We start from the raw sequence: 26478 nt of genomic DNA, 5'->3' as shown, positions 1-26478 counted from the left end.
CAGCCCAGGGGTCCGCAAACTTTTTCTGCCAAGAGCCAGAAAGGAACCGTTTCAGGCTTTGCGAGGCATACGGTCTCTGTTACACACAGTCTCTGTCTTTATTTTTACAACTCTTCGTTAAAAACAAAACAAAAAGTCATGCGCAGCTCACAAAAACAAAGCAGGCTGTGGTGGATGTGGCCCAGGGGCTGAGCCTGCTGAAGGTTCAGAGCCAGGGGGCAGGAGAGGGACGAAGCGGGGACTCTGACCCAGGTGTCCCGCCCCCGCAGCACGTGGTCTCCCTGTTCGGTGCCAGACACCCTTCCCAGCCCAGGGGCTCCTCTCTGCTCACCTTGCAGGCTGTGGTCCATGGGGAAATGCTTGGTCTCTTCAAAAGCTCTGCTCATGACTGGCCCCTTGAGGAGTGTGTGGATGGAGTCCACCTGGGAGGCAGGAAGTTCCGGGTCAGTCCGGCCCCTGCCCCAGCTCCTGGCTTATCTGTCCTCACTAGGGGTGATGGGAGGAACCCAAGGTCAGGCCAGGGGTGGGACAAAGGTCCTACCTGGTTAAAGAGATGCTCCAGACAACCGTGAAGCTTGTCCTGCTTGTCTGACGGGATCCGCATGTCACAGGGCAGCTCGTCTCCTGGAAGAAGGAAGAAGCCGTGGCCGTCAACCATTCCCGCCCCATCCACACCTTTCCAACCGCTTTGCCAAGAAGGCGGTATAGCAGCAGAGCTCCAAAACCCAAGGCGGGTTTGGAGTCTGGTAGACTCAGATCCTGGCTGTGTGGCACTGGGCAACTCACTTGACCTCTCTGAGCCTCAGTTTCTTCATCTGCAAAACAGACAATAGCAACTCAAGTATCAGTATCACACAACGGCAACAAGCCACTGCTGTTATTCTGTTCTGCAGAGAAGGAGACAGGGGGCCAGACCAAAGGAAGTGGATCCCAAGTCCCCGGATTCATCCCCCGGCTGCTTCAGTTAAACCAGCTGCCACATGCAAGCTCCCGCCTAAAACCTCCCCAGGGACACTTTCTGCGGCTAAACATCTTATGTGATGAAACATTTATCTCAAGTTCAGCAATATCGTCAAATTTACTTGAGCTTCTTTTTTTTCTTCTTCTGTTAAGCTCAAGTATAATTAAAATTAAACTTTTGTGCATAGACCAGCTCCGGAAGAGCACAGAAAACAGCAGGGACAGTGGGAGACTGGGAACCAGGGGCCGGGTGACAAGGACGGGAGAGAGCCTTGTCATCACCCACCCTCTGGTGCCTTCTGAAATAGGAACCAGATGGGTGTGTGACCTGTTCACAAAATAAAAATCGTGAGGGCGAAGATGAACTAAAATAAAAACGACCTTCAGTCTTTCGGCAAAAGCTCTGAGTACAGTCTCATCTAACCTATAAACTATTATTTATGTGTGTGTGTCCATCCGGCCATCCATCCACCTGTCCATGTGTGAAGAAATACGTGCTCACTGATGATCTCCAAATACCATTGATGGTCACTTCTGGGGGGGGGGGGGTGCCTCTAACTTACTTCCATGCACTTCTTTTGATGAACCTTTTGTGGGTCATTTGAAAGGTTGGTTTGAGCATGTGTCATTTCTATGGAGACCATCAGGTCACCCTACTTGAGTGACCTCAGAGAGGCCATCATAATCTGTCACTGCATCATGAATGTTTCATGCGTTCTGTGTCTGTGACATTCATGGAGAACGTCTGCTCCAGGGGCACTAGGGTCTTTGTCTTTCCATTCACTGTGGATGTCCCAGAACCCAATAGGTGCTCAATAAACAGATGCTGGCTAAGGGAATGGAAGGAAATACACTACCACGCTATGCAAAATAATATGAAATCTAATAAAATAAAACAAAACAAAATCCCGGCGGAGAGATCGCTCCCCTGGAGCACTGCACTCACCAGACCCCATCTCGTCACTGCCCAGGTAGGAGCTGTTACTTCTCACGCTGGTGTAGGACAGGACAGAGTCCCGGTTGCTGTTACATTCACTGCAGAGGAGCAGAGAGGAAGGGCGGAGTCACCCTCCAGATCACACCTTCTGGTCCCGTCTCCCCGAACCCACTTGCCAGAGTGTAAACAAAACCCTGGGCCCCTCGACCACCGGTGCCAGAGCCGGGGAAGACCGTTCTGGTGGGTTTTCCGTGTCTGACGGTGGGGAAACACGTGTAGGCCCCAGCACAAAAACATAGCAACAGCAGGAGGACGGGGAATCGTGTCCATCTGTATGCCACGTCTGTCACTCCTCCCGTGGGACAGGCTTGTCCCTGGACACCCCTGCAGGTGCCACACCTGGCCCACGCAGCTCCACGTCCCCTCCCCAGCCCAGCTACAACCTCGCGAGGGCAGAGAGAATCCCAGGAGCTCAGAAGATACCGGGAAATGAAAAACCACAGTCCTGAATTCTTTCCTTCACCTGTTTGACAACTAAAGGAACAAACCAGAGGACCCAAAAACGTAAGAATGAAAATCCTGGACAATGGACATGAGGCTCCAGGGACACAAAGTGCCCAGTTAGGCAGAAACACAACCAGTGGATCCCTGGAGACGGAAAGAATATGAACGAGGACGGAGGCGAAGGGTTTTCTGGGGAAATCCCACCGGTTCTGTGTCTTCTGAAGCACCTCTAAGATTCCACTTTCCTCTCAACGGCCAATCGTTACACAACCTTTCACTGGAGACCACAGTGCTCGTTCGCACGAGGTAAGAAATTCCATTTTCCCGCTGTACGGCTTATGATAGGAAACTAAGTTTGCAGTCTTACTTAACCCTCTAATTAGGACTGCTGATCTGGGTATAACTTCACCAGTAGAAAAACCATTTGGATTCTCTCAGAGTTAGGAGGGGGAAAAAAAAAAAACAACTAGTATCTCCCTCCTTGGATCAAGTAAAAATAAACGGTGTTTATTGCAGAAACCATATGTCTCACGTTGAGTTTTAAAACACACCGCAGACTTTGACGTTTTCTTTGCCCACATTCTGTCAACAAGCGCAGAGCAGAACGGAGGCAGAACAGATGGACGGAGACCCCGGGGGGCCAGGCCCTGAGACGCTGGCCTCGGGGAGGAGAGCCAAAAGGGGTGTCAGGGATGGCCCCCCCCAGAACCGAACGGGTGAGAACCGTGCCCTCTCCCACCGCTTCCTGGCGAATGTCCCGCCGATTCCGACTTCCCACGGATCAGTGCACATCACACCCCACGCGGTCCCCCCACGATGCCCACGGCTGTCCCCACCTGTAGGAGTCGCGGTAGCTCATGGTGTCATGGCCTGAGTCCTCCTGATCTTCCTCAGACACCTTGAAGCAAACCTTCTTGATGCCCCCGTGGTCGGCCCTGTCCATCTCGCTCTCCTCGCTGACCAGCGGGGGGGATGAGGCCTCCTCAGCTACAGGGGGATCACAAGAGCCCCTGGAGGGGGGCTCTGTGATGGTGGACAGCAACCTGTTGGGGCGAAGGATGTAAGCCTAAGGGCGCAGGCCCACGGCCTCACCTGCCTCCACGGAGGCCCCAGGTAAGGCCCTGACCTCTGGCCTCACCTTTGACCCTAAGCACAGAGAGCCATCAACTGCTTCCCACCCCTTCCCTGAAAATCCCGCCAGTAACTCTGCAGATACACATCCACTGCCCGGCCTGCAGGGGGCGTGAGATACGGCGGGCGGGGGGCGGTCTTTATCTTCCATGGGGAAGCCAGAGAAGGCTCAAGAGCCCAGAACAGGACTGGGAAACTGAGCATGAAAGGCCCAGAGAGCCAACCTCTTCGACTCAACTCTGCTGCTTTGGTGGGAAAGCGCCACAGACGAGACGCAAACAAATGGGTACGGCTGCATTCCAATAAAACTTTATTCAAAAAAAAGAGCAGTGGGGTGCCTGGTGGCTCAGTCGGTGAAGCGTCTAATGTTGGCTCAGCTCGTGATCTCATGCTCGTGAGTCCGAGCACCACACTGGGCTCTGTGCTGACAGCTCGGAGCCTGGAGCCTGCCTCAAGATTCCCTCTCTCTCTCAAAACTAAATCAACATTTAAATGAATGAATGAATGAACGAATGAATGAATGAATGAATAAATAAATAACAAGGAGTGGGCTGGGCTAGATTTGGCCCACAGGCCATAGTCTGTCAGTCTCTGGCACAGAATATAATGGTTAAGAGCATACGGTTTTAAATCAGGCTCCAGGACCATTTCGTAGCTCAGAGACCTAAGGCGACTATTTCACCTGAGACTCAATTTCCTCATCTGTAGAATGGAGTAACGTCAGTATCTATGTGCTGCTGTAAAGATTAAGGGACTTAAAATATGTAACAAGCTTAGAAAAGCCTCTGGCACCTTGCAAGTGATCATTAAACCCTGGCTGATATAATCCTACTCCAAGTCAATTAAGGCCAGTATTATGAATAGCCCCATGTTACAGGTGAGGAAACCGAGGTTCAGAGAGGTTAAGTGACTAAGTCACACGGCTATTAAGTGACGGGGCCAGGATTCAAACCCGTGCCTCCTATCTCCAGACCCTACGCTCTTTTTCCTTTATCATGGACGATTTCCAACATACACAAAAGCTGGAGGAACAGTACGATAAACCCAGGTACCCAGCGGCTAGCCGTGACAATGGCAACTCAGGGGCCACCTTTGTTTCCTCAGTCTTTCCCACGGCTTTTGCTTTCGCTGGAGTATTTAAAGTAAATCTAAGGTGTCATATAATTTCCCCCATAAATACTTCCATATGCGTCTCTAACACAGAAGGACTTTCTTTTAAAGCAACGTTCTCAACTACCCCCCACCCCTCGGAAACATGTAACAATTTGGCATCCTTCCTGAAGGGCAAACATTTAGCAATGTCCAGAAACGTTTCTATTTGTCACAAGTGAAGTGGGGGACAAGGGTGGGGGCACTATTGGCCTCCAATGCGTACAGAGCAGGGATGCCCCTAAATATTTTACAGCACACGGAACAGCCCCACGAAAAGAATAATCTGGCCCGAGATGTGAACAGTGTCAAGGCTGAGAAACCCTTTTCTAAGCACAACCAGACTATCACTGAACCTAACAGAATTTCTAATTCCTTAACACCATCTAGTACCATCCACATTCAAATGTCCCCGATAGCGTCTCTTCACAGGTGGTGTGCTAAAAACAGAATCCCGACCGGGTCCAGACACTGTCTGGCTGACGTGTGTCTCAAGTCTCTCCTCCTCTTCCTCCCTGTACCCGCTCCCCCCCCACCGCCACCATTTATGTGTTAAAGACACTGGGTCACTTGTCTAGAATCACCCACCCTATGGATCTGGCCACCCGCATCTCCAAAACACCACCCCACCATCCTCTATCCCCCACGTCCTGTCACTGAGTAGTGAGATCTAGATGTCGATGGGACGACAGTGCATTTCCATGGGGTGTCCCGGGGCATTAACGCCAAAAGAGGCGCGTCCAGCTGTCTCTCTTTCTGCCGTGTCAAAAGTATAAAGTTCCCCCAAAGCCTTTCTCCAAATAGTGCCAGCCTCTACTAACGACTGCTGCCCACATCCATTATTTTATTAGAGCAGCGGCTCTCAATGGCGGGGCGGGGTGGGGGGGGGACCAAGGCGGCAACTGGTGGGGCAGAAGTCCAGGCCACACAGGGTGGGTAGGGAGGTCTGCCCCCCCAAGGGGCATTTGGCAACGTCTGAGAACACGTTTGGTTGTCACAGCCGTGAAACAGGCGTGCTGTGAGCATCTTCGTGAACAGAGACCAGGGGCATCGCCGAATAGCCTGTAACGTCCCCCACCGCCCCCCGCTACGGTTCTCTCGCCCACAACGTCGATGCTGCTGAGCCGGCGAACCCTGACTCCAGGCTCCCTGCCCTCTTCCCTCGGGGCCGGGCTCACCTGTTGATCTGGGTGACATACTGCTTCATTTCCTTCAGTGCTACGTCCAGTTTGGTAAAGAGCTGCAGGTACGCATCCTGGGTCTCCCGGTCCTCCTGCTTCAGTAAGAAGCTCAGGCCCCGGTCCTCCTGGCCCGGGGTTCCGTCGGCTGGCCCGAAGCCGCTGTCGTTGAGACCCTGGTGTTGGGGGTCCCCATCCACAGCAGGCAGGCACTTCCAGGATGGGGCAGCCATGGTGGTGATACAGTGTTGGGTGTAGGACATGGGGTTCAGGTGGCCTACAGTGGAGGGAGGGAGGGCTCACTTGGAAAGAGCCTCCAGGCACCTGTAAACCCCTCTGACAGAGACACACAAACCTATTTCAAGAATCCCAATGAGGGAGAAAAATTTCCTGCTAAATATTCCTTTAATCCATCAGATCACTTGGAGAAGAAAGTTTCAGTTTGGTGCTAATATGCTTTTAAGTACCAGGATACTTTTCCTGACTGGAATTACAGACGTGATGGCTGGTACTCCAGCAGCTACTTTATAATATAAGGCATCCTTCAGGATGGAAACCACATGTACAGATGGTGGGGTAGAAGGAACTTGGGTCCCTGATGACTGTGGAGCCACCATCGCAGTCCCAGACTGCTGGCCTCCAGACGGGTTTCTGTTTATGTGTCTATAGATCTGAACACAACCCCTAACAGAGACGTGAGGTTACCTTGCTCTGGGTCAAGGCCGATGAGGGAGGGTTTACGACCAAAACGGATACTGAAGGACCTGCCAACTGAGGGAGTGGTCTTGGGGTAGGACACTTCCATGAGGTTGACATGGCAATTGGTGGGGCAGAAGTCCAGGCCACACAGTGGATGGGGTTCCAGGGGAGCCTGCTTGAAGGGTGGGCTGACCCTGTTCTTCAGCTGGGCTGCAAACTGAGAAAGGTGGGGGGTACAGGGTCATGATTCAGGGGCCTGGGAATTCCGGCCCACCCCCAGCACCCACTCGATCCTAGCCCGGCCCAGACATTCAGAAACTGGACAAAACGCCAACAGCTTCAAGTGGAAAAGCGGATTCCCTTACACTGCCTTTCACCGCATCCAGATGTCAAGGAAGGTGTGGAGAAATCTGAGGCCTTCGCATACCTACCCACATTCATTCCTTCATTTTAGCTGCCCTGAGCTACCCTTGAGGAACCATCTCCCCCCAGTCCACAGTCTGTGAGGGGCAGATAAGGCTTCCCGTCCCTGAAGTGGTTGGTACAGGGGTAGGCAAGGGACCCAAGCCAAGCCAGTAAGAGTTCCCATCGAATTCCTTTTCTACTGGGGTGGCTGAGGTGAGAGCTCCTGGGGACCGTTTTGCCACCACGCGAGAAGGGCCTGCCCCGAGGGTGAAGCCAACACGGGAAAGTAAAGGCACGAGGAGAGAGGCCACACTCTTGTGACGGTGCGGTATCTGTCTGAGCGCCGGGAAACAACCTTGCCTGAAATTCACCTCCGGACTTTTCAGTGAGTAACAGAAACCGATAGATGCTCCTGTTCGCTTAGTCTGAGTTGGGTTACAGCCCAGGCTGAGACCCTGCGGGGCGCAGGTACCTCCTGGTAGCAGGCGATCCTCTGGCCGATGCTCTCCAGCTTGGTGTCACAGATGTTGCGGAACTCGTAGTGGGACATGGTCTTAATGTTGCTCAGGGCCACGAGCCGCCCGCAGTTCTGCACAAAGACACTGTCATCTGCAGCGAAGGCCTTGAGGATCTGCACAAACACGAACCACTGAGCACTCAGCGTGCACCACGGAGGCTCTTAAGCACTTGCCTTGTCATAGCCCTGGGAGACGGAGTCTATTACTCGCCCACTTTGCAGATGAGTAAGCTAACTCAAGAGGGAAGAACCACCCTCCTAAGTCCCACAGCTACCAGGCGGGGGAGCAGAGACGACAATGCGGGGCCCCAGGCGAACTTGGAGGAAAGGGGAATGAGGCGCTCCGCCCCGCCCCCCGGGGCAGGGCAGCGCCCAGCGAGACCTTGGCAGTGAGCCCGAAGCAGCCGCGGGGCTCCACGATCTTCTCCAGCACGTGGCACTTGATGCCTGCAGTGCTCACGTACTCGTACACCACGCCATGCTCCAGGTATCCGTTATCCACCGTCAGGCTGACCACAGGGCTGTCCTCATGCAGGCTCAGCTGGGGACCCAGGGACAGCAGGGGGAAGGCTGGAAGCCAAAGGGACCGGCGACCCTGAGGAGGGGGAACTACCCCCCAGCCAGCCCTCCCCCGACCCCGCACCACAAACGTTTGTCATCGTCGGACACACGGGACGATGAAGCCCGAGCTGCTGCTCTGCTCACTCTCGCCAGCCTGCTGCCGTTCACCCCTTGTCCTAGGAACCCGCCTTTGTGCCCCATTCCCAGTCTACGTGGCTCAGGAGAGGGAAGCCCTAACCACACCCTTCCTCCCACGCACAGGCCTGGGCGATCAGCGATTCAACGTCCCCTACTCGTAAGGGTTGGTTCAGGAATGAGCATGTGACCCAAGCTAGGCCAATGAAAGTCAAATCTGGGACTTTGGTCGGATCTACAAAGAGAAGGGAACATCCTCTTTTTCGACTGGATTCCAAGCTGCCAGAACCATCGCACGCAGAAAACAGCATGTAAAAGAGAAACCAACACAGAGGGAGCGCAGCTGAGAACTGGACAAAAACAGAGAGACTTTTCATGAGACTGTACGTAAAACTGGATCGAGCCGGACCTGAAGCTTCCTTGACCCTACTCCCTTCTCAGTTTGCTGAGCCAATGTTTTTAGGTAGACCGGTTTCAGTCCTGATTGACCTGGGCCCGGAGAGTCTAAGTGATTCTTCAGAGGCCACACAGTTAGGTAGTGACATATCTAGACAAGGAAGCAGGCACAAATGGACAGGACTGCTTTCCTTTCCACCCACTCCAAAGAGCACCTCTCAACACATGTGTCTTACCCCCTCACACTTGTATTATGGCACCGCCCGCCCGTCAGTTTTTCTGTCCCCCGTCTGTTTCCCCTCGTGTCAGCACCACGAGGACAGAAACCCGGCCCACCTTGCTCACTCGTGTGTCCCCAGCTCCCAGAACCGGGTATGGCATGTAGCAGGTGCTCCTGCTTGTTGAAAAGGAGAGGAGACATGGTCAGCTCCCCTTGGCACGCTTTGCCATCATTATCAGGGATCCCCCACATGCTGGGGAAGAAAGCCCACAGCCCTTTCCTCTCAGAGGGCATACACCAGGCTGGGAGCTGCCAGCTGGCCCCTCCTCCCTCCCCGTCAGCCTGTCCCCTCTAGGATCCCTCCGCCAGGCTGCGTGTGCTTCAGCAGTAGGGGGATGGCTCCCCGAACGACCCCATAAACCCTGGTTCTTTGCTGTCCCTGAACGTACCAGCAGGGAGCCCACAGCCGTCAGACACAGAGGCATCCAAACCCCCTACTCTTCCCATAGCCTCTGCCCCCAGCCCAGCAGAAGTACAGGGCAGAGTCCAAAGAAGCAACTGGAGAGAATGCGTTATTATTCAAACTAAATATTCGTAGGGTGCCTACTATGTGCCAGGCACAGTTCTAGGCTCGGAGGATACGGCAAGGCAGAAAATAAACAAAACCCCTGCCCTCGTGGATCTTCTGCTCTCTAGTAGCGAAAACACCAGACACCCCCTGAGGAGGTGACATGTGAGCCGAGTTGAGAGAGGTGAAGAGCATGAGGTAAGAAGTACTCTGGAGGAGAACATTCTATAGCCAGGGAGAACCGTAAGTGCAAAGGCCCTGGGGCAGGAGTACATTTGGTATTTAAGAGCAAGAAGCTGGCGTGAATGGAGTAGAGAGGGCAAGAGGCAAAGTGCCGAGAGGCCCAGCTGGAAGGCCAGGCTGGAGCTGGAGGAAGAACTTGATCTTTGCCTGGGAGGAGCCACTGGAAGGTTCTGTTCTGTTTTTTGAGAAGAGCCCGCAGGAGGAGAAGTAAGGGAGGACAGGGAGAAGAGCAAGCAGGCTACTGCGGGAGTCCTGGTGAGAAACCATGGTGGCTTATGCCTGGCAGCGATGGAGACAGTCGGAAGCAGTCAGATTCTCGATGCAGGAAGAAGGTAGGGCAACAAATCAAGGCGGAGGGAGGGAGGAGAAAGAAAAGAGTCAGGGCGTACTCCAAAGTTTGGGGCCTTAGAATCTGGAAGGCTGGGGTAGGACGCTTAGGGGAGAACCAGGCTTCAGGGGAAGGGTGGGAATTCAAGGTGGCCCATGCTAAGGGCACAGTGCCTGATGGGCATCCCAGGGACAGCTGGCAGAAAGACAGGTCTGGAGTCCAGGGCTGAGGCTGGGCTAGAGAGATAAAGATGGGAACCTGGGGCAGACAGAATACTGGCCCCTGAAAGATGCCCGTGTCCTAACCCCCGGAGCCCGGAGGTATGCTGTTACATGGCGAGGGGGCCACGGCTGCAGATGGAATTAAGTTTGCTAAACAACTGACTTTACCATGAGGCAAAATCCAGATGATCCCGCCGTGCCCACAAGGCCCCTAAGTGGATATGGAGGCAGAAAAGTCAGAATTACAGAGAGGGCAGAGTGAGGGGGACTCAGACCAACATCGCCGGCTCTGAGGATAGAGGAAAGGACCACGTGCCAAGGCCTGCAGGCAGCTTCTAGAAACTGAAAGAGGCGAGTAAATGAATTCCCCCGCCCAGAGCCCCAGAAAGGAACACAGCTCTGCTGACACCTGACAGATGGCCCGGCGAGACTCACTTTGGACCTCTGGCCTCCAGTAACTGAAACGACAAACGCATGTTCTAAGCCACAGGTTTGTGGTACTTTGTGAAAGCTGCAATCAGAATGTGATACGAGCCAACGGCACCAGAAGAGGACCGGTCGGTCCCCTCCAGAGTCTCTACCACACTGCCCGCCCGTCCCGTTACCTGAGTCGGGCTGGGGGTCCTCGCCGGGGGCCTCCTGGCTGTCTCGGGCCTCCTGGGCATCCTCGTGGGTGTGATAGACCCACTGGTAAAGACCCTGCCAGGAGAGCAGAGTAAGAGGGAGGCCACGACACCAGGAGCCCAAGGAGGAAGGGACGGGGCGAAGGGCAAACCATTCCCCGACTCCAAAGCCCAGGCTTCTAGACTGCCGGTGACGTCACCTGTGGAAAGTCCTCTAAGACTTTGCTCTGTAACCTTCCTGAGGGGAGCTCCACTCATGCTCGACCCTCACCCTCTAGAGTCTGTGCTCCCTACAGAAGCCAGGGGAGGAGGGAGCCTTTGAAAATGTAGGTCAGACCCATGGGAGCAGAAACCTTGTCTCTCCTGCAGCCCCAGGGCCTACATACATGCCAGGCACATCGTGCGGTCAGTACACCCTTACTGGATGAACCAGTGAATGAACACCCTCCCCGGGACCCCGGCCCCCAACCCAACTATAGCATCAACTTTTCCCATCAACTCTTTGCCCAACATGCCTATGCAGTGAGAAGAGAGGGTCTGATCACACCCATGGGTGGAAACCGAGACCCTGAGTTGTCAGGGCCCAGCCCCCCGGGTTCAGGGAGACAGAGCGGGCACAGGGCCCACACCCAGGTCAGCCCTGCAAGGCAGGCAGCCCCCTCCCCCACCCAAAACGCTGTGGTGCCTTCAGGCCTCTCCCCACAGAAGGCAGGAGGCCCTCAGCCCCCGACCCCACTGAGCAGGGCTTCCCTGATCCCCTTGGCTGCTGGATGCCTCACCAGAGCCTCTTCCCCGCGGCCCCGGAACGCCTGGAAGTGCTCCAGGACCTCCAGCGCACTGTCGTTCAGCACGTTGTTGCCGTTGACCTTCAGGATGCACTGGCCGGCACAGAGCCCTGCGGCCGCAGCCTCGGAGCCTAAGGGGACAGGAGTGTTTGTGGCACACCCTAGGCGGAGAGAGCCCGGGGCGGCGGCAGGCAAGGGCAAGTGACCCGAGGAACACCGTCCCCCACCCCGCCCACCACCCCAACCCCCCAAACACATCCCCAGACATTCCAGCCCCATCCCTCCACCCTAGAGCCACTCTCCAACCCAGTCCAGGAGGCAGGACAGGGACCGGCACTCCCGTTTCGCAGAAGAAACTGAGGCTCAGAGAAGTAGCAGCTAGCCCAAGCTCACACAGCAAGGAAGGCTGGATTGGAACCCAGGTACGTTTCCCTCAGAGCTTCATCTCCTTCAGAATCCCTCTATGACCTGTGATACTATGACGGGATCAGCCCCATTGCGCAGACAGGAAACAAAAGGCTCAGAGAGGCAGAGTCACTTTCTCAAGGTCCCTTGGCTAGGAGAAGCCAGGATTCGAACCCAGGTTTACCAGACTTCAAGGGCATGTTTTCTCGGCTATACCCATGACTCCCAAACTACAGCTCTCGGCCCCCAGGGTTTTGTGTGGTTAATAAGAAGAGTCTTGCGCCCGGGTGGCTCAGCTGGTTGAGCATCCGACTTCGGCTCAGGTCATGATCTCAGTTTGTGGGTTCGAGCCCTGCGTCAGGTTCTGTGCTGAGAGCTCAGAGCCTGGAGTCTGCTTTGGATTCTGTGTCTCCCTTGCTGCTCCTTCCCTACTCATGCTCTGTCTCTCTCTGTCTCTCAAAAAGTAAAATAAAAACGTTAAAAAAAAAAATAAAAGTGGAGTCCTTAGGTGCAAAAAGGGTTAGGAGTCCAGAACCTCAGACCTATCTGGTTTCATCTCCAAGAGAGAGCAACCCCTTAAACCGCATGTGAGGAGAAGGCAACGTGAAGCAGGGGTCTCTGTCAGCCCACGGGCTGGATCTGGTCACAGGGGTCTCTAACTGGGCTGGGTCTGGCTACAGGTGTCTCTAATTGGGCTAGATTTGGCCACAGGGGTCTCTAACTGTTGGCCCACGGGCTGGATCTGGCCACAGAAGTGTGGCCAAACTTCACATTTCTGGCTTCCCTTAAAAACTCAAGTCTGGCAAGAATGGCCCCACATTCCTCCATGGCAATAATGAGCCTGAGCTGAGGAAAAACTGCCCCCTTTTAAAGTGAGCATGTCTCGGGGCACCTGGGTGGCTCAGTCGGTTAAGCGTCCGACTTCGGCTCAGGTCATGATCTCACAGCTCGTGAGTTTGAGCCCCGCGTCGGGCTCTGTGCTGACAGCTCAGGACCCTGTTTCGGATTCTGTGTCCCCCTCTCTCCCTGACCCTCCTCCGCTCATGCTCTGCCTCTCTCCGTCTCAAAAATAAATATAGTGAGCATTTCTGTCTTCACCTTGCCACAGTCCCCCCCCACCCCACCCCCATTGCCTATGCCTTCCTCTCAGTTAGTTATCCACCTGTGCCCCCCTGAACCCCATGCCGTAAGTGCTGGTGAGGCACAGGCCTCGTGGTAACGGTTTGGAGGCCTCAACTCCTGCCACACACACAGACCAGGCCCCCAAAGCCCCCTTCTCTGTCTGTGAGGCTCACCTCTGCCCACGGCATAGACATACGGCGGGGCGGCTCCACGGATCTGGAAGCACAGAGCCTCTGGATGGTCGGGAACTTTGATGATCCTGCACCAGGCAGCAGCAGCCATAAGGAAAAGCAGTATTACTCCCAACAGCCCAGGGGACCACGCTGGGAGACCTCTGCCTCCCAGACTTTTGGGAAATCCAGCCCAAAGTAGTAGCAATGCCAGGCTGTCAGCAACCGAAGATAAAGAAAAACCTCATTGAACCACAGCCCGTGTCTCCAGGGTCTCCGGTTCCTCAGAACCACCTGGCCCGCCCTTAGAGATTCAATCCACGCACAGAAATTCCAGAGCGCCCTCCTACACCTTCTCTGTCACTCTCTCAGTGAGAGGAGGCTTCTCGGCGGTCAGACCAGCACCACAGGCAGCAAATATTTTGTTCAACAGATGGGAGGGTGAGAAGGGACCCAGAAGATCTTGGTGCCGACTCTAGAAAAATGCCCACACGTGTCCCCTAGGGAACAGTTTGAAAGGCCAGGTCTTGGCCATTCCGCAGGTGGAACATCAGAGAAGAGCGAGTGGCACCTGCCCAGGGCTGCACAAGGGATGACATTAATCCAGCGGCTTCGAGGCAGCTGTCTGCTTCTCCGTCAAGGGCATGTCTCCAACAATGGGCCTCAGGATCCTCCTCCCATCCCCCACCCCACACCACCGGCCGGAGAAAAAACCATCTAGGGAGCCGGTTCTCAAACCCCAGGCATTTCCAGAACTTTAAGCAGGCACGTTCCCCTGGGTGATTTCTGCCACTTTCACATACCAAACTATCAATCATTTTCCCTACATTGGCTTGCCTTCTCACTGAAATAATCTTATTTAAAACTTTCCATCACTCCCGTCAATAGGAAACCGGGAGCATTTGCCTTAAATAGAAGAGAGAAATGAAAACCAAGAGCACAATTTTTAAAATAGAAAATGCTTCTCCCTGCACCTATATCTGGCATCCAACCACTGCCACGCTGGGCCGGGCTGGGCCATCAGCCTCCTTGCCTCTGCCCTGCTTCCGCCTTTACCGCTGACCATCTAGTCTCCACCTCCAGAACCTATGTCCCGTCATGCCTTGCCTCTGCTCAGAACCTTCCAGTGGCTCCTTGGTCCTTACCATGGGCACAAGGTCCTACAAGGCCTGGCTTCCACGGTCTGGCGGACCTCACCACCCACCCCTCCCTCCCACTCACTCTGCTCCACCCCATCAGCTTCTTCGCTGCTCCTCAAAGACACAAGCCACGGTTCCACCGCAGGACCTTGGCACTGGCTATCTCCTCTGCCCGGAACCCTCCTCCTCCAGAAGTTCTCTCGACTCCCTCCCTTACCTCCTCGGGTCTGCCCTCAGCTCACGGTGGCATCTCTCTGACCACCACCTTCCACACAGCCGTCGCCTTTCCCAGCTGTATAGACTGGCCCAAACTTACTACCACCTGGTTCAGGACGTCTCTCGCTTTTCTTTTGTTTGGTCGTCTGTCTCCTGCTCCACCCTCCAACTAGACTGAGACCTACGAAGGGTATTAACGTGTCCATCTAGACATGGCTGGAGCCCCAGAGCCTGAAACGCCACTCGGTACACAGTGGGCGCTCGAGAACATCTGTTGGACGGATTAAAGCAGCAACGTCGTGAGACACGCCTGTGGAATGAGCCCCATCCTCGGGGAACCAGGACGGCTCACCCCCCTCCACCGCCACCCCTGGCAGGCAGTCAGTGCCCCAGCCTCAGAGGGAGACTGGCCCCGCACACCCCACCGCGAGGACACTCACTCTTTGGCCTTGGTGGCCACCAGGAGGCGCAGCGGGCGGCGGGAGCAGAAAGACTGGTTGAGGATGGACTCCACCTCGGCAAAGGGCCTCAGGAACACCAGGTCCTCGTTGATGGAGTAGATCTTCCGCCCCACCTGCAGGCCGGCCATCTAGGCGGGGGGAGACACCCACACCAGGTCACCAGCCTCCTCCCCGGCCAAGGAACCCCGACTGCGTGCGGGCAGCACAGAGCCAGGCCCGGGGACCCAGCGGGACCCGACTGAGCCCACCGGGGCAGCCCCGCTCCCCGCTGTGGCAAGCAGGTGGGCGGCTGGTGAGACGAGGTCCCGGCCAACGAGCTCTGAAGGGAAGGCTGCCGCAGGCACCACAGGAAAGACATCTTTCCTTGAGGAGAAACCGCGGTGGCCGGTCCCCTGCTTCCCACCTGCCGTGTGGGGACACAGGGCATCGAACTGGGGCAGCCACCCACCCTGTGCCCTTGATGGCTCGGCCGGGAAACTCAGAGGTGCTGACCCCGAACCAAGACCCCCAGTCACCTCCTTCTAACCGTTACGTCAGGGCTCCCGGGAGGCGAGCACGCGGCTCCCTGTAACCAGAAGCGCTCCCCAGTGGCTCAAGGACACAAGCGCAGCGCCTGGGTGACACGTGCCTCTCCCCACCCACCTCCACACGCCCCAGAATGGCTCAGGGGACGGGGGCCAAATCCCTGGCCTGCCAGACTCTCTCCCCTCCCTCCTCTACATGTCGCGGACATGGCAGAGCCACCAACGTGCCCTGGGCAAGCCACTGATCGTTAGTTTGTCCATCATCACAGCTGACGCGGAAAACTACCTGATTCAGAAAGCTGCTCTTCTCGTGTACCTCTGCACAAGGCCATGATGGGAGCTGAGGGCGTGCATGCTAGGGATGGGAAGGAAGGAGGGAGAATGGGTGGGTGGATGGATGGATGGATGGATGGACGGATGGATGGATGGATGGATGGACGGATGGATGGGAAGGAGGGAGGGAGAATGGATGGATGGATGGATGGACGGATGGATGGATGGATGGATGGATGGATGGATGGATGGATGGGAGTGAGGGAGGGAGAATGGGTAGGTGGATGCATGGATGGACAGATGGATGGGAAGGAGGGAGGGAGAATGGGTGGGTGGGTGGGTGGGTGGATGGATGGATGGATGGATGGGAAGGAGGGAGGGAGAATGGGTGGGTGGGTGGATGGATGGATGGATGGATGGATGGATGGATGGACGGATGGATGGGAAGGAGGGAGGGAGAATGGATGGATGGATGGATGGATGGATGGATGGATGGATGGGAGTGAGGGAGGGAGAATGGGTAGGTGGATGCATGGATGGACAGATGGATGGGAAGGAGGGAGGGAGAATGGGTGGGTGGGTGGGTGGATGGATGGATGGATGGATGGGAAGGAGGGAGGGAGAACGGGTGGGTGGATGGATGGATGGATGGACGGATGGATGGATGGATGGATGGACGGATGGATGGGAAGGAGGGAGGGAGAATGGATGGATGGATGGATGGATGGATGGATGGATGGATGGATGGGAGTGAGGGAGGGAGAATGGGTAGGTGGATGCATGGATGGACAGATGGATGGGAAGGAGGGAGGGAGAATGGGTGGGTGGATGGATGGATGGATGGATGGGAAGGAGGGAGGGAGAATGGGTAGGTAGATGGATGGATGGACAGATGGATGGATGGGAAGGAGGGAGTGAGAACGGGTGGGTGGGTGGGTGGGTGGATGGGAAGGAGGGAGGAAGAATGGGTAGGTAGATGGATGGATGGACAGATGGATGGATGGATGGATGGGAAGGAGGGAGTGAGAACGGGTGGGTGGGTGGGTGGGTGGATGGATGGGAGGGAGGAAGGAAGACAGATGGGTAGATGTATGGGTGGGAAGGAGGGAGGGAGGGAGAATGGGGAGGTGGATGGATGGATGGAGCAGGGGGCTCTATCGCGGCTCCCCCAGAGACCGCAGGTAAGCCCGCCCCGGACTCAGTTTCCCCACACGGCAATGAGCAAGGAGGAAGCATCGACACGGCAGGTGGCCCCTCTGAGAAGCTTCACCTCAGCCAGCGAGCCCCTCTGGACCGACTTCACCACCACGGCCTTGTTCTTCTCCTCGATGTCAAAGCCGTAATCTTCCTCCTGGGGCAGGATCTGAGGGCCCAAGGCGAGAGAGACCCAGTGAGGCAGTGGGGGGAGGAGGGGGCTTGCAGCCAGCCCTGCCGTGGCCCCAAGACCAAGGCCCCAGGACCGTGATCCTGCCGGCTCCTTGTGCCCCAGATCTACACGGAGTAGGGGTGCACAGCAGGATAAAGCTATGAACAGCACCCAGTACATGGCAGGTGCCCAACACGTATCTGTCAAGTGAAGACACCATCTGGCTCCCACGTCAGGCTGCTGCTGATCACATATGTTTTTACTTTTCACTGCCCGGCGCCCCTGTCTCCTCCCAACCTGCAGACCGAGCCCCTCGGTTATACACCGCCGTCTCCCCACCTGCTGGCAGACTGACATGCTCGGTAAAAATCTGCTGGCTTAACAAATAAAACAGATCCCAAGGTGTCCAGCCACTGAGGACCTGGGGATAGGCCAGGAGTTTAGGGAGGAGCAGTCCCATTGCAGGACGGCAGGAGGTTCGGGAGGTTCGAGGATTCGGTGGTGGTGCGGATGCAGAGAAATGCATTTGTGTGTTCAACAAATACTTGCTGAGCTGCTGCCTATGACATGACCAAGGTACGTTACCGGGCACTAGAAACAGTGTTGAACAAGACAGTTCCTGCCCTGCTGCAGCCGACTGTCTAGTGGGGAAGAAAGACTACAAACAAGTAAGCAAAGAAATACAGAATGCGATGCGGACGGTGTGTGCAGTCTGAATGAAAATAAAGCACTTAAAGTGATAAAAACGTGGCATGGCGGGGGGGAGGGGGCAGAGGAGAGGCTATCTGAGCTGAGAGCTGAATGAAATGAGGGACAGAACTTTATGAAGAGTGGAAAAAGTGTTCCAGGCAGAGGGCACAGCATGTGCAAAGGCCCTGAATCAGGCCCACAGGACTAGAGCATAAGAAAGGAGATCAGAGGGAGGGGAGAACACAGGAGATGAAGCTGGAAAGGCAGAGAGAGTCTTATGAACTGTGATGAGAGACTGGATTTTATCCCAAGTGTGACGGGGAGCACTGGCAGGCTTTATGGTGGGAGAAACGGGAGTTCCCATATTTATGGGGCCCCTGTAAGTACGAAAGGAGAGAAGTTAAGACTTCTCTCTTGTATTAGGCAGACTTCAGCCCCATCTCTGGCTGTGGCAGGAGACCTAATCTGCTGAGCACCTCTCTTGATTGCCTCCTGTGGACCAAGCATGAAGACAGAGGCCGCTAGTTATCAACAGGCAAAAAAGCAGGATTTGGTGGGCGAGGCTGGTGAAAGATCTGAATAGGCTGATAAACGTCCTCCCTCAACTACCAGGATATTTACAGCAAATGCACATGGACAGGGCACCAGCCCAGAAGACCTAAGGCCTCGGATGAGCCATTTCAGGAGGCCAACCTCTCTGCACAATGCTAAGCTGGGACGTGGGGTGGGCAAGGGAAGAAGGAAAGGAAAAGAAAGGGAGCCAGCAAGCCCAAACTCTTTCTAAAGAAGGTCGTCTTGGCCAGAGAAGTGTCACCAGCCACCACCAAGAATCCCCACATTGGGTGCTCAGAGTTGAGCCCAACTTCTCTAGCCATAATCGGAAGGTCACCCGGCTCCCAGTCTGCAGCCGGGTCTGGGAAGGCTGATGCACACTTGGGCTCTGCTCCTACCAGCAGGCGCTTGGCCAGAATGTTCTCCACCAGCTTGAAGTCATTGCGCAGCTGTTTGTTCTTGCTGCTGGTTCCCTCCATCTCCTCGTCTGCGTGGAAGCGGAAATACTGGGACTCGTCCTTGAACTCACTCTTCTCCAGCACTGCAAACCCACAGACACACAGCACATGGTCAGGCTCACAAGGGAAGGTTTCAGCAACACTTGCCAACTGGCCACTGCGGACTGGAACCGACCCTTGGGCAAGTTTTCTTTGGCTAGCACAGTGTTTCATTCAATAGAAGCATGTGCCAACACTAACGTATTAGGATATTTCACATAATAGTCTTGCTTTCTGACTTCTCTTGAAAAATCTGAACTTGTCCCATCTGCTGTGAAGACAATATTACAAAGCCGTAGTAACAAAAATAGCGTGGAATTATAGCTGAAACAGATAAAGAACCAGCGGAAGAAAACAGAAATCACATAATAGGATCATGTGTTCATGGAAACTTAGTATATGATAATGATGATCACGTGGAGTATTCCACAGATGATATAGGGGAAAACCTGACTCACAGGGAAAAATAAAAGCAGATCCCTACCTCACACCATATACAACAAAAAACTCCTGATGGATTAAAGACCTAAAAATAAGAACAGGAAAACTAAAGCTCACCAAACAAAATGTAAAATATCTTTGTCCTAGGGTAGAAAGAGTTCACACACAAGACCTCCCAAAAAAGCAATATAATAAAATTAAGAACTTCGGTTCAATAACAAGACCATAGGCAAATGACAGATTCAAAAGTAACATAATGTCTAAAACCAAAAAGGAATAAATATCTACAATATAAAAGAAACCACCAAATCAACCAGAGAAAGCTGTAAAACATAGATAAAAATGGGAAAAGAATATGAACAGGCAACTACCAGATGGGGAAACCCAAGCGGGCAGCAAGTAGATGAAAAGGAGTCCAGCCTCACTAACAATCAGAAACAGACCACGATGAGACATTTTAGACTGCAGATTAGCAAACCCTAAAGGCCAAATGTGGCCCACTATCTCTTTTTATAAATAAAGTTTTATTGGGACACAACCACATCCATTCATTTACCTATGTGATAGGGCTGCTTTTATGTCACAGTGACAGAGCTGAATAACTGCAAAAGGCTGTATGGCCTACAAAGCCTAAAATTTATACTATCCGGCCTATGCAGAAGAAGTTTCCTGATCTCTGCTCTAAAAGACAGAAAATGAATAAAAACAACTGGTAACAACCAGCATGGGATCTGATCCCTGTGGGTTACAGTTGAACTAAGTTACCAGGGCCAGGCACACTTGGATTCATTTACTCCCGGGACAAGGAAGGATCTGCTGCACTCCTCTTACAGGTGGGGGCACTAAGGCCCAGAGAAGGTAACTAAACTGCCCAAGGTCACACAGCAGGTAGGCTCCCCCTTTTCACCACACTGCCCAGCCTGCCCTTTCAGAAAGGGGGAGATCCAGGCTCGGTTTGGTGAGAGCAATTGTCCGAAGTCAGCAGGCCCCCGGAAGAAGGAAAACCAGCTGCCTGAGCTTCGCGATGTCCCCGCCATCCCTGAAGGCAGAGGCTGTGTCCCGATTTGGTGGCTACGTGAAAAGCAGCAGAAGGCAATCCTTTCCTTCTCCCTCTTTCCCAGGACATCTAGCTGTTTGTGTCTTTCTCCGGCCACCCCTATTACCTCTTTGGAGAAAGCAGACACACAAATTGCTGCTTTGCCCAGAGCCGGGGGGTAGCCAGGCCCCGGGGGGCCGGCTGGCTTCACCTCCACTGTAAACACGAAGCGGAAAGACTCTGGGAGGTAGGAGGAAGAAGCGTGTTGTGTCTTGGGAGAAATGTTTGGGGAAACAGCTGGAATCTCAGAGTCCAGGAGCTCGGCCAGGTGAGGTCCCCCACTCGCAGATCCAGGTTTCGGTCAAGGCCTCTGGCCGGGTTCGAACCCCTGCTCGGCTCCTGCCCAACTTCATGTCCCCTTAGCCTCACCTCTGCTTCCTCATCTATGGGCATCATAACACCACCAGCTTCCAGGGAGTAGGGAATTAGGTGGTGAGCCTCAGTTTCCCTGTATGTGCCTAAGTGAAAGGCTGGACCATCAGCCTCTCAGGGCCCTCCCTGAGGACACCTCAGGGCCCGGGAGCTCAGGGCAGACGCCTCGGGAGGCGCCACATGGGCCGTACCTACACCCTCCGCTCTGCACCCTAACCTGCATTTTGCAGCAGCCACAGCCCTAGGATCTGGCCCCTTCCTATTTTAGCTCATTTCTGAGTTCGTGGCAGGGAACAGGGGAGCAGGGGCCACGCCCTGCAATTTCCCTCCCTGAGGGTGTTGGCATTGCCTGGGAGTCACCCCCCGCAGAATGTCCTCGGCCAGCGGCCTTCCCAGAATAGCAGCTGGGGTGGACCCCTAATTACTCTCACCCACAAATGAGAGGTTCTGCCCAGCTGATTGGTGGGAAGGACGGAGCTGTCAGGGGGCGCCGCGGGGAACAGAGCGGCTTCTGGGAACGAGGGACTTTGGTGACAGGAGCCGACGGACGGGAATGACCCTGGCTGGGCCCGACCTGCCCAGCTCAGCCGGGCAAACAGGCAGCTGGGAGTGTGTCCTAACCCCTAACTGCACAGAGCCATGGGCATGTTGAGCTCAGAGGAGGAGGGGACGACAAGGCCTCCAGGGGAAAGCTGGGGAAACTGAGGCACAGAGAAGGCCAGAGGTTTATTGGGAGTCAGCTGAGTCAGGGCTGGAACCAGGCCTGCTGGCTACAAGACAGGGGAGGCACCTGACGACCTGCCGTCCCACCGGCACATTTCTCATCCTGCCGAAGGGACAGCAAATCCAGCAGCTAGACCAGGAGTGGAGAACTGTGGCCCACTGCCTGTTTCTCTAAATAAGGTTTACTGGCACACAGCCACACCCACGTAGTTAAGTATTACCTGTAGCTGCTTTAATGCTACACTAGCTGTTAACAGAGGCTCCACGGCCTGCAAAGCCTGAAATATTTACTGTCTGGTCCTTTGCACAGAGAGTTCTCTGACCTCTGAGTTAGAGCATAAAGCAGAAGCCGGCAGGAGGAATGGACAGAAGACCCACCCGAGGCTCACCCCTCCAACTGCAGCGGGCCGCAAGCCACATCATCCCTCCCCTGGAGTATCAGAGTCGCTTGGGCACTGGCCTCTCTCCTTCCGCCCTCAACCCCGCGGGCGCTCTCCACCGCCCTGCAGACGGATCAAGCACGTGCCTCCCCTGCTCAGAACCCTGCCAGGACTGCCACTGCACTGGAGTCAGAGTCAAAGTGCTCCTCACATGCCCGTGCTGTTCCAGAACACGGACTCCTGTCATTGTTTGATTCACGCACCCGCACCTGCTCATGCACACTAGGCTGTGATCCTAGCAAGGTGCCTGCACCAGCTGGAAAACAGCAGTATGAACAAAACCCAGGGAAGAGGGGAATATTAGTCTAACAGGGAGAGAACAGCCCCATGAAGAAGAGTGAATGAGCTAAGCACCCGCCATCCAGGCGGGATGTCTGGGGAAGCCTGGGGAGGTGTGAACCCAGCAGAAACACTGAGTAAGTTGGGGGCTGGGGGGGTGAGGCAGGTCGGGCACCCCAGGCAAGGGAAACTGTGAGAGCCAAAGCCACAGGGAGAGTTCTAGAAGTGGGGGTTCTTTGGTGGGAGTTAAAAGTCTACCTGTCCTCCTGAGAGCGTAGGAGCCTCAGGGCTCCCCCGGGGCCAGGAGGAGGGAAGGTCACAGACCCCAGTGGCTGAGCGTGTGGCCTGTAAACCCCGTCCGCCTCAGTTCCAATCCCGGCTCTGACTTGCTATGTGACCTTGAGCAAGTTTCTTAACTGTCTGGGCTTCCATTTCCTCACTTATAAATAGGGATGATACTAATACCAACATCAAAGGATCATTACAGGATTAGACTAATTAATACATGGGGAGTGCTCAGAAGGAGGCCAGGCACACGAAGTATTAACTTCTGTTTAAATTTGAAATGGAGTCAACAGGACCAATCCCTCCCTCCTTCTCCCCACCTTCCCACCTCAGGATTATCTCAGGACTGCCCGCCCCTCTCCCCGCTTTACGTGCTTCTCCTGTGGAAAGAACAGTGACTTACCTAAGGGGTCAGGCCAGGGAGAGGGGTGCAAATGTCCCGGCTCAGCTCCCTTCCCCTCACACTTACAACCTGCCTGTCCTCTGTCCCCACAGACCCCCGTCCTCTCCTCCCCGTGGAAGCCCGTGGGCCAGGCCTGAACGATCCGGCCTCACTGCCCACCCGGAGGCCGCAACCCTTCTAGGAGAGCATAGGAAGCCCACAGTTTTGACCTCAGATCCAATCCATTTTCCAGTCAAGCATTACCAGCCAACCACCCTGGTCCCTACTGAAGCCCTGAGGTGATCTCTCAATCAGGGCAGAAGTGGGAGGGGGAAGGAGGGGGCTTCCTGAGACACCCCAAACCCCCGGCAGCCTCCAGACCCACACCCAGCATCCAGCCTGGGCTCACCGTGGGCAGGCTGGACAGTCTCCAGCCCACCATGTGCTCTCTCTGGACCTCAGCTCCCCACCCTTCCATAAAACACACCAGGGACCAGAGTCCCTACTAGGTTTTCTATCCCAGGACACACACCCCAGGGGACACCCAGGTGGCTCAGTCGGCTGAGCATCCAACTCTTGGTTTCAGCTCAGGTCACGATCTCAGGGTCGTGGGATCCAGCCCCACATCAGGCTCTGCACCGACAGCATGGAGCCTGCTTGAGATTCTCTCTCTCTCTCCCTCTGCCCCTCTCCCCCCGCCCTCTCTCTCCCTCTGAAATTAAAAAGAAAAAAAAAATCATTTAGCAGGGCAGACCCCCGCCCCCAGGAGGCCGGGCTGAAGGGAAGGGACAGATTACCGTGGTGCATGAAGCCGTTGTTACACAGGCCCACACCGAGCGTCACCGCCTCCTCGCGCGTCTGGCAATCACCCTGGAGCGGAACGAGAAGGGAGGGCGTTAGGTGAACCTTCACTTGAGGGGCTGAGCGAGGCTGCTGAGAAGCCCAACACCACCCTCAGAACGCAGGCTGTACAAGGGCAGGGACTCGTGTCTGTTTTCTGTAAGGGAGCATCACCCAAACAAGTTCGTGGCTACTGTTAATAGTGAAACAAGAAAATTCAGAGTAGCTGGGATAAATACATTGTGTCTTGTGCCACAAACACCACAAGGGAGAGACGGAGATCTCGCGTGTGGCAGACCCTGTCGGTTGCCTAGCAGCAACCCTCTCCCCAACCCCACACTAGTACCGAAACCCTCACGACCGAAGCCGGCCACGCGGCCGTGAACGCCCTTGCTCCCCTGCAGCTAGACGTGGCCAGTGAGACAGAAGCAGAGGCTGTTGGTAGAAAGCTCTGGCAAAAACCCTCGGTCCCTGGCCTTCCATTTTCTTCTTCCTGCTTGGAACAAAGAGGGGACGGCTGGAGCTCCTGCAGTCCTCCTAGGCCACAATAGGACTCGGAGGACCAAAACACGCCAAGCATGGCAGGGCAGGAAGAAACACAGAGTGTGGTCCCCAAAGGTCTCGTGAGGCCACCCTGGCAGCTCCAGACCACCCGGCTCTGGGCTCCTCTCACAGCAAAGGAAAATAAACCGCGAGTTTGTATCAGCCTCTGTAGCCGGGATCTTCGACACTAGCCCCAAAGCCCCGTTCCTAACTGAACCAGCTGCAGCCAGGGAGACACCAGGGGATTCTGGAAAATACCTCCCTCCCTGATAAAAGGGGAAGCAGCACCATCCCTCCCGTGCCCGGGACACAGTCACGAGAGGGAGCAACGCGTAGGGCTACGGAGCCGACCCCTGGACACTGCTGAGGACGGCGGAACGAAGGACGGAAGGTTCCCGGCAGGTGGCATGGCTGCTACGGGGCGCGGTTATCTGCTCGGGCCACCGTCCGGCTGGGTTGTCTGTTCTTGCAAATGAAAACGCTCCTGACTGGCACAGTCCAAGTCTGGCTCATCTCAGGGCTTTCCCAAGGAGGGGACGTCCAAGCCCAAATAAGCAGGAACAGACCGTGGCCTCCTGGGCACCACCTCGGGGGCCGACTCTCCCATGTGGAACATCGTCTTGCTGGGACAGCCCCACGAGGTCTTGCACCCCCCCCCCACCACCACCACCCCCCCGACCCAGGCCAGGTCGAGGACACAGCGTCCGTGCAAAGCGAGAGTGATGCTCCCACCGGCCGCAGGAACATGACCCGTAGGCAGAGGAGCCCAAGGAGAGGGAACAGCTGGCGTGGAGTCTTCCCAAGAGCTGTGCCCCGAAGACGGTGCCCGCCGCTCCTGCTCCCTAGAAGCCGGGGACTTCCGGGTGTCAGTTCTTTCTAAGGCCGGCTCCCAGGTCTCCCCCGGACTTTGTGGATGCTCCTTAACCTTCTAAGGGGCCCCTCTCCTCCCGCCCCGGCCCCGTCCTGGAGTTCGCCAGAATCTGTTTCTGGTTCTCGCAAAGCAAACAATCCCGGTTCGTCAGGAGAATCGTGAGTTGTGTGGCCCGTGGGGACAAGGGAAGGGGCAAGCGGTTGGGTGACGGGCAGAGAAAACAGCACGGACGAAGGTCCAGAGGCGGGATGAAGCTTGTAGCACAAACGGCAGCCTGGCCAACAGGGAGGGGGTGCGTGAGGTCAGCTGCATCAGGGCAAAGAGATGTTGCGTTCCCTGCCGAATCCTAAGTGCTCAGGGAAGTAAGGCCTGGCATACAGGAGGCGCTCGATAAATGTTCAGTGATTGAAGAGAGGTGCTGTCAGCAGGAGCCAAATCACGCAGAGGCCTGTAGCCAGGTCAGTGAGCTTCAACTACGTTCAGATGGCCACAGGACCCGACCACCTCTCACTTCAACGACTTCTAAAGTAAGAAGCTGTTTCGAGAGACGCTCGCCTCCACAGTCCCCTACGCCCTCCACCAGCAGCCGAGGGGCCGGCGAGGGAGTCTCCCAGCCCAAGGAGAAATGAGCGCCAGAGGCTGCGGCTCAGACTCAGAGCCCAGGGCCCGGGGGAGGCACTGGCCTCCGTGTTTCAGTGCACGGGCTGCCCTGGACCGGCTGGAGGAAGGGAAATCTCTCCTGTGGGGACCGCAGGCCTGTGGCTGGGGAGGGCCGTGTGCACAGAGCCCGGCCAAGGGAGGTGGGCATCCCCGAGGGAGGCTGTATCCGGAGCAGCCGCCCCCCTGGCTGTGAGGGGCCAGCGGGGGAGGCCCAGCCGGGGCCCAGGTGGCAAGCAGGCCCAGATCTGCAGCCTGGGCGGCCCCGGCAGGCGTCTGGAGCCCACCTGGCTTTCTGAAGCGCTCACAATCTGGGCTCCCAGCCCATCCCTGCCCCCTTCCCACAGGGCCCTGGGGTGACGCACAGGGAGGTTCCTAAAGCTGGAACAACAGCAGGATTCTGACGCCAACCCCCCCGGACACCTGAAAAGAAAGCCCCTTACCCCACATGCCGCCAACTGTGGGAAAACCTCAAGTCGCCGCTTTCTCCCCTCCCAGAGGAAGGCGCGGGCACACACAGGCCTGGGCCACTGCACCGCCATGCCGCCCTCGTCTCCCCCACCTGCCCACTAGC

General features: G+C 55.6%; 1 protein-coding gene across 2 annotated transcripts in view; it reads right to left on the bottom strand.

Moving 5' to 3' along the window:
* PREX1 (phosphatidylinositol-3,4,5-trisphosphate dependent Rac exchange factor 1) overlaps window positions 1-26478 on the bottom strand; it is a 185708-nt gene that overhangs the window by 16413 nt on the left and 142817 nt on the right. For both annotated transcript variants that reach the window (XM_042980207.1, XM_042980208.1), the window contains 15 exons: window positions 23791-23863; window positions 18877-19019; window positions 17141-17233; window positions 15053-15201; window positions 13261-13346; window positions 11555-11691; window positions 10758-10851; window positions 7863-8050; window positions 7436-7594; window positions 6565-6775; window positions 5860-6136; window positions 3238-3444; window positions 1907-1995; window positions 542-624; window positions 332-422 (listed from right to left, as the gene is read on the bottom strand). In XM_042980207.1, the coding sequence (XP_042836141.1) occupies window positions 332-422; window positions 542-624; window positions 1907-1995; window positions 3238-3444; window positions 5860-6136; window positions 6565-6775; window positions 7436-7594; window positions 7863-8050; window positions 10758-10851; window positions 11555-11691; window positions 13261-13346; window positions 15053-15201; window positions 17141-17233; window positions 18877-19019; window positions 23791-23863 (2080 nt within the window). The remainder of the gene's footprint in view (window positions 1-331; window positions 423-541; window positions 625-1906; window positions 1996-3237; window positions 3445-5859; window positions 6137-6564; window positions 6776-7435; window positions 7595-7862; window positions 8051-10757; window positions 10852-11554; window positions 11692-13260; window positions 13347-15052; window positions 15202-17140; window positions 17234-18876; window positions 19020-23790; window positions 23864-26478) is intronic.

Source organism: Panthera tigris, chromosome A3 (genome assembly GCF_018350195.1).
Source record: "Panthera tigris isolate Pti1 chromosome A3, P.tigris_Pti1_mat1.1, whole genome shotgun sequence".
Classification (NCBI taxonomy): Eukaryota; Metazoa; Chordata; class Mammalia; order Carnivora; family Felidae; genus Panthera; species Panthera tigris.
The sequence above is the reverse complement of the archived record's forward strand: the minus strand, read 5'-3'. Positions and strand labels throughout refer to the sequence as shown.